The sequence below is a fragment of the Schistocerca piceifrons genome, chromosome 1 (genome assembly GCF_021461385.2).
Source record: "Schistocerca piceifrons isolate TAMUIC-IGC-003096 chromosome 1, iqSchPice1.1, whole genome shotgun sequence".
Lineage (NCBI taxonomy): Eukaryota > Metazoa > Arthropoda > Insecta > Orthoptera > Acrididae > Schistocerca > Schistocerca piceifrons.
Window position 1 is genome coordinate 798,413,769 of NC_060138.1, and position 7,996 is coordinate 798,421,764.

General features: G+C 36.0%; 1 protein-coding gene across 1 annotated transcript; it reads left to right on the forward strand.

The window, feature by feature from the left end:
- The first annotated feature begins 414 nt into the window (after positions 1-414).
- Positions 415-2,930, forward strand: LOC124789580 (thioredoxin-T-like). Its single transcript, XM_047256990.1, has 4 exons — positions 415-552; positions 1,214-1,318; positions 1,581-1,706; positions 1,955-2,930. Exons 1-4 carry the CDS (start codon positions 529-531, stop codon positions 2,015-2,017), a joined length of 318 nt encoding a protein of 105 aa, XP_047112946.1. The 5' UTR covers positions 415-528; the 3' UTR covers positions 2,018-2,930.
- The last annotated feature ends 5,066 nt before the right edge of the window (positions 2,931-7,996 follow it).

Below are 7,996 nucleotides of genomic sequence, written 5' to 3' on the forward strand. Positions count from 1 at the left end.
AAAATTCGGGTTGTCCTTTTTTAGCAAAAATATACACGCGAAGAAACTTCTGACAAAACGACGTGTGACCGACAAGTAACCTGTATTTCTTTACAACGGAACCTACATTTTGTTCTCACATCACGAGACACTGTTACCCAATTTCTGTTTCGTCAGCCATGCAAATAATTGTTCGTCATTGACGTTTTGAGTCACAGAGAGCATGCTAAAGTACCAACATGTTCACATGAAACGTAAACGTTTGCTGCTTTTCTTTGCTTAGATTTCCTTTATTCGACTTCTAAACGGATAATAAAATGTAATATTTTTCATATCACATGTGATATCGCAAGGATATGTGATTTCTATAGTTTGAAAGAAAAAAAATTAAACCTTTAAAGGAAAAGTTGCAAGATTTAGTATGTTAGTGTTGGCAACACTTCTTCAGTGAAGTTATATATCCGTAATTCTCTTCCAATCGGAGACAGTTCGTTCTCACTGCTTTAGATTGATACGTGTGGTATATTTTACAGTGTGATCGTCGGCAAGATGGTACACATCATTACAGGAGAGGTAAGTTTCCATGCATTTATTAGTTTAGCGTGGATTATTGCCGTCTTCAAAACCTCGCGTTTTCGGTAACGGAAATTCAGCAAAACTCACAGAGACGAAACTTTGTTGTTACTTTCCTAAAATATTTTATAATTGATTGTTAACTATTACGCAGAAATTTTCATTTGCTGTTGGATTTCCACAAGTAGTGGACACAGAGCGACATTCTTACAGTGTGCATAATAAAATGAAATTATAATTCGGTTTGCGTGTGATACTTGTTTTCGTGAATTATCACTTTGTCGTTACTAATAGAACACTTTAAAGACGCAAATGACTGCTGTAAATGTTGTTGGTTGTCAAAACTCGCTGTACACTGGACGATGAAAGTGAAAATTTCCAGGTAGTTTACGGAGAATACACATGGCGGCTTTTACGTGATAAGCGGAAGTCTTATATAACTACTATATCGCAAAGAAATGATTCAGCTCTAGCATTGTATACTAAATCTAAACCGCGTTGGTTTGCTATTCAGTTTGAAATATAGTTTCGTCTAGCTTCTGAAGAGAACTGCTTGGAAAAGAAATAAGTTCCTCCGCTCTCACCTCGTGGGCAGCTGAAAGTAGATCTAGCGTGATTACGTTTACGCGCGAATTTTTCAATATGATTGCTCTGTTTGCAGGACGACTTGAAAGCGAGGTTGGCCGATGCCGGCTCCAATCTTGTTGTCATAGACTTCTTCGCTGATTGGTGTGGACCTTGCAAAGCAATTGCGCCAAAATTTGAGGTAAAATACTTTAATTTAACACTTTGGGTAGCGTGAGAAATTTTTCCTTGTTCATGATGTGAACTATTCCCGATTAGCATTATAATTTGATTCATATCTTATGTGCTGTGCAGGTTTAAACTAGGTGTTAAAATTATTTTATCGGTTTTGAAAGACAAGAATTGAATATTTATTCTGATGTTTAGTAATATAGGAATCTCCAAATTCGCACTTTCTTCTTATATAAAAAAGCCCTGACATTCAGTATTTCCGTTTACTACAGGAGCTCTCGCAGAAATACCCGGATGTTGTTTTCCTGAAAGTTAATGTTGATGATAATGAGAGCATTGCTGTCACATACGATGTGAAGGCAATGCCCACCTTCGTCTTTATTAAAGACGGCAAAACCGTAAGTATCCCTTTAAAGGGTATTGTTCTTAATAAGTTTCTTTGAGGGAGCAGAAGTAATGTAACCAACCAAATGGAATTACATCTAAGATTTTTTTGTAGGTTAACACAATTACTGATCTCTAGCATAGGATAAAGCAGATAGTAATTTGCTTTACATACACATCGTCATTCTGCTAAATTTGTGTGTGGCTATTTTACGTGTTAACACCTGAAACTGATTTTTTTTTCCCCCTTCTTTCTCTTTAGTTGGACTCGTTTGCTGGAGCAAATGTGGATAAGCTCACCCAGCTTCTGGTGCAACACAAATAAGAGTTAAAAAGGCTGAGCATCTTAGGGGTTTCACATCCTCGAGGTGCAGTCCTTTGGAGTCATGCCAGTTTCAGTTCAAATTAAATTACCAAATGTGGTGAAACATGCATTTTTTCACTGCACTATAAATGTATTGTTTTACAGTATTTATAATTTTTTAAGTTTGTGTAAACGACATATTTATGAATCTTCCAGTTTTAATTTTAAATTTGCATGGCTATTTCTAAATTTTGTTAATGCCCATTGAACTGTATTAGAAATATATTTCTCAAAGAATGAGTAAAACGTGCTGCTTTAATGTGAATGTTAGTGTGCTTTTGGATCATGTTGTGTAATTTTTTGTTTTATAATGAACATATGTGAATCACTGATCTGAAATTTTCTGGTTAGTATTGACTGTTACTAGTGAAGGATGTTATCAAAATTACTAACTTGAGTGTTCTCATTTGTTAGTTCAGAACTAGTTATTGCAGACTTGCAAGTGCAAATTCTGCCAGTGGAGGAAGTTGCTAACAGGGATGCTTTCTTCTTAGCAGCACTTTCAAGACAAGATACAGTTGAGCTTGGAATTTTAAGTTTTATGGAAATTTTACTGTTTAAGTGCCTTTCAGATCTAAAGAAAATGTGTGAAAGCTTTGCTTAAAGTCTGCAGGCATGAATACTGAGATTCCCTCTTAAGTTGAGGAGATTGTATTCACTTATATGCAATATAAGAAATTTTTTAAACAAGATTATAAATTCAGAGTTAATAACATTGTCATGAAATGCATTCCTTTCATTCTGCTGTTGTAGACATATTTCATATGGCAGTCTGTGTAGGAAATGTGGTTGTTGCTTTGCTGTTTTGTAACATTTACAAATGTCTGACCTTCAAAACATATTGTCATTGTTGAAAATAAATTTTTCCAATTTATGCAGTGTTTCGTGTAGTTTCCTAAAGTTCCTATTAATACTTGAGAAAGGTGACTGAGATGTACATATTAAATGTTAATGGAAACTGTGGTACAGAATGACACCTAAGAATGCTGTAGAACTTGAAAGACCAGCTGTAGCATTCATATATTATGACATTTAATATGGTGATTTAAGTAGGAGATGTAATAGTGAGACAGGAAAGGTAGGAAAAAATCTTCGAAACATCTAATTGCTGGTACAGTGGGTTTTTGGTTTACATAGGCTTTCAAATTCTTGAATTGTTCACTTACATACATAACAAATTCTTAGTGGCAGCTGTTAAAAAAATTGTCACAATATTAATGTTCAGAAGAAAAATTTAACTTTCGGAACTGGCAAGTGTCATGGAAGTGACGTGGACGTTGAGAGATGCAGTGTCAGGTGCTGGTTTGACAATCTCTAGGTATTTATAAATGTATTAAAATCTCTCTGGAAGATCCAGTTCAGGAAGTGTGTGTGTGTGTGTGTGTGTGTGTGTGTGTGTGTGTGTGTGTGTGTGTGTGTGTGTGTGTGTGTGTGTGTGCGCGCGCTCAGTTATCCTCTGATTTGGAGTAGGTCTTTATTAGTTCACAACAAGTTATAACTGTCACAGTAAAATTCTCGTGGAGCTGTAAAACTGCACCTAGCTCATCAAGAGTCGCTTAGTTCCAAAATGTCCTTTATCCAATCAGCATAAATTTTGGTAATTGTTAAACTTATTTAACAATTTCATTTGCATGTATAAACCTGAAATATTTTCTGTGATATATATTTTTTATAAAAGCATCATAAAAATAACTTATTTCAAAATTTTGTTACAAATAAAAATATCTCGGATAAGGGACATTTTGGAACCAAAATATGGAGAAGACATTTTGAAAATAAAAAAAAACTTTGGATAAGTTTGAAAAAGAAAATAGGGCAAAAATTATGAAGTGAAGTGATTCCTTAGTAAATGTATATAATTTAATTTTTGTGGAAACATATGTAGGTATTTTTAAAACAGCTGAAGTAATTCCTGGTTAAGGAAGCAGATAGAACATACATTTACCAGAAAATTATTTTAAAAAAATAGCATTACATTAAACGTACACGCATAACAGAGAACATCATTTTAAAAATGCCTGAAGGGTAGTCATTTACTTAATTAAATCTGGATTTCTCCTATTAACTGCTGTGAAGTAATTAAAAGCCATTTTCATCATTTGTGTGACCTTTGGCATTTTCATCATCAGATTGTTCTTCAGGTCTATTCTGTACTGGATTGAATATATTTTTGTATGAGGCCAGGTCTTCATTTTGAACCCAGTTTCCCCCAAATTGAAGAGTCAGAAACTTGTTGACACCTTTCACTGTTACTTCAGGTAATTCAGTTCTGAACCTTAAATCCAGGTTTGAGTACTTATTTTCACCTTTCCGAGATCGGTATTATACCGAGGTTCACCTGCAACAATTGCTTCAGAGGTTACCTAGTGTTATAATAAATCTTTTGGCAGTTGAGAATTTAAGGTGCCAATTTCCAGGATTGTTTTGGAAATTTTTGTGTACCTTCATCCAGTCAAAAGAATATTACAGCTCTGTCATACTGAAGATTTCCACATTCCTTAAAGATTTCAATGTATTTCTCAGGCTTAATAATTGTCGTAATTTTGAATTTCCTTCTCAATTCTGCCAAATACACGATCAGGTGGCATATACCAATGACCTGGTACAGGGAATACTAAAACAATATCTTTAATATTTGGCAGTGCTCCATTTACCAACCAGTATTGAATCCTAATCATCATTGAATTGTTCTGCTTTTGTCCTCCACAACCATCCACAAAAAGCCTTACAGTGGTCACTCCTTCCAAGCAAGTATTTTTTAGCCTATGAAAAATTGCTGATGCAATTTCATTTGACCCTTTTTTGAAGTCTTGATTCAGTCCAGTGATATATAAAAACAAGGTCCTTTGTCTGCTTATCTTTAGATGTACCTCGGCAGAAAGTTAAGTAAATAGAACTGTCAACTATAGTAAGCTGCCAGGTCAGGGATTTTGGGTAAAACAAAATTCTTTTGGCAGTCAAAGGATAGGGTGATTTCATTTTCAGTAAATTAAAGAATGCTTCTGCCCTCTTTTTGTGGAGATTTAAATAAATTTCAACAGATTTGTCCCCACTATCTGATTTCAACTGAAACTGGTTGCATGTGGAGTGCTTGTCCACAGCAGGGGAGCCAAAGCTTAAGTTATAATCTTAGACAAATATTTCATAAAAAATGTGAGTGTGGGACTTGATCACTTTCTACTCTTGAGTTTTAAGCCTTGTGAAACTTCCTCATTGAAAGATGGCCCAAAAAATTCTATCTTGTAATTCATGTATTTCTGCAATAATGTTTCTCAAGTGGGCAGAGGGATTTTATGAATGCCTTTTAGCCCCAAACAGCTTAGACTTACGGTCTCCTCCTCTATTCTCTACAGCTAGTTTTGTGGAGTGGAAATGTCTCTTACAAACTTTTTTCGTCACTAACACCAAGTATGCCACAAAACGATTTCTTACATACCTGAACCAAAGAAGTGTTTCCAGATTTGGTATGTGGGATTAGATAGCGATTCCAATTTTCAGTGATTTGTTTCTGTTCATCTTCATTAGTTCTCTGTTTAGGTGTTTCACTCCCAGTATATTTAAGTATACAGTTATCCTGATCAATTTTATTCTTAGAAGAATAAAAGCCTCCATGAAACTTACAAAAATCTTGCATTGTAAGCTGATTACACTTAAAAACTTGATCCAGAATGAAGGCACTGTGGTAGCCTGGGCAAAGTCTTTGATGTGTAGAGCTTTCGCTTCTCTATTGTCTTTGTCTATGTAACTGGATCCTTTATACATTTCCTTCCTTTGTTGTTCTGGCATGGAGTTATCTTCGGTCTCTCCATAACCTGTTGTTCAGTAGTTTGAGATTGTAGTTCCTCCTTTGGTTAACGACAATGTTTATCTATTTTTAGGCCTATAACACTGCCTGTACATTACACTCTTAAAACAAGAAGCTCACTTTAAATTCAGAACACTTAAAAACAGTCTAATTTCAAGAATTGGTAAGACTTTTTACAATAAAAACTAGAAAAAACACCATGGTGAACGCACAAAACAAGCACTAACTTTACAATAAACAAAAATCATAACCTGTTGTCAACTGTAAACAAAACTTCGCTTCAGCTGATTGCCAGATCTACCACAACACGTTTCACTGGAAATATACCCGACATAATGATTTTAAGTTACCCTATTCCTTAGAATGGTTGGTAGTTGGGAAAAAAAGTTACATACTGCTTAGAAAAAGGCAAAGGGTATAGGTCGTTTTGTTACAAAAATTAAAGGTAGATGAGCTGGCATCGTTGGATTGGATAAGGGACATTCTGAAACTAAATAGGCATATTTCAAGATTTTATTATTAAATTGTAATGGTTTAAAGGACATTTTGAACAAAAACTGTAGTTTAATATGATGTAAAAAAAATGATGAATGCCATGGTAACAACTCAATTTCCACAAAAATTGGATAAAGGACGTTTTGGAAATGAGTGAATCATATAGTGTTAACATGTAGTCCTTGAAACTTCCTGGCAGATTAAAACTGTGTGCCGGACCGAGACTCGAACTCGGGTCCTTTGCCTTTCGCGGGCAAGTGCTCTACCAACTGAGCTACCCAAGCATATCAGCGCACACTCCGCTGTAGAGTGAGAATTTCATTCTAGAAACATCCCCCAGGCTGTGGCTAAGCCATGTCTCCGCAATATCCTTTCTTTCAGGAGTACTAGTTCTGCAAGGTTCGCAGGAGAGCTTCTGTAAAGTTTGGAAGGTAGGAGACGAGGTACTGGCAGAAGTAAAGCTGTGAGGACGGAGCGTGAGTCGTGCTTGGGTAGCTCAGTTTGTAGATCACTTGCCCGCAAAAGGCAAAGGTCCTGAGTTCGAGACTCGGTCCAGCACACAGTTTTAATCTGCCAGGAAGTTTCATATCAGTGCACACTCTGCTGTAGAGTGAGAATTTCATTCTATGTAGTCCTTGAAATTGTAAGCATTTAAATTGGATATATAACATTCACATGTAAAATAACGATAAAGTGGCCAAGAGAGATGATGTTTGGAGGATTGCCACACACACAGTGATGGATGTTTCACTGCGAGGCCATGGCATCACCTGTGAAGCTCTGCTGTGACTGTCAGAGGGCACATGGTGTCAGGTTCAAGGCTTTCCTGTGACCACGGGTGACCCTGTGGCAGTCAATGCATTAAGAATAGTTTGGTAGTAAAATTCAGTTATAAATAGTCAACGTGTGTCCTTGTTGGTATCATAGGAGTGCATTGAGTCTATTAGCAAGTGGGAGCAGAGCATTTGAATAATATTGATATGGTAGCAAAGAATAAATCTGATTAAAATAGGGTGAATTATAAATAGCTATATATGACGTCTTAACTGAACAGAGAAGGCTTGGAGTGACACACATTGAAAAGAGATAGTATCACCAACTAAGAGCTTGAACAAGTTCATATAGTATTAAACACACAAAGTAATCTCTGAAGTTACTCTCCCCTCGAGTTCTACTGTCAGACATGTATTAGAAGTGTGATGGCACACTTAGTTTTGCATGTTTGTTAAACTCTGCCACAAAATGTAATTTGAAAGCTTAGCTGGTAGCTGACCTTCCTATCTGTGCCTGCTACTGAACACCTGTATTCAGTGATAATGTGTTCTCATATAGATGCACATTTTACCAAATAGGACTGTGGTTGAGGTGTTATGCCAGGAAGTTTTCATCAGAGTCATTAACATTTCGCAAACTACGGTATAATGCCATTTCAGTGGGACATATCCTAGTAGGAAGGTGGATTACTTTCTTCATTTCAGAGTTCCCATGCTTAATCTGCTACTTACAACTTCACCCTATAATCACCTGTGATGATTTACATATAAATTTTTTTAGGAACTCTGTGTCATTTACTTTGTTTTGGACCAATAGCTATTTGACATCTGTGGCCGCATTAAGATTTTAAGGTATGAGGATGCATG

What these genes read in the sequence shown, in the direction of transcription:
- LOC124789580 (XM_047256990.1), top strand. Translation starts at nt 529, where the DNA reads ATGGTACACATCATTACAGGAGAG. An exon ending in TACACATCATTACAGGAGAG is followed by an intron (nt 553 to 1,213) that starts GTAAGTTTCCAT and finishes CTCTGTTTGCAG; the next exon opens with GACGACTTGAAAGCGAGGTT. An exon ending in TTATTAAAGACGGCAAAACC is followed by an intron (nt 1,707 to 1,954) that starts GTAAGTATCCCT and finishes CTTTCTCTTTAG; the next exon opens with TTGGACTCGTTTGCTGGAGC.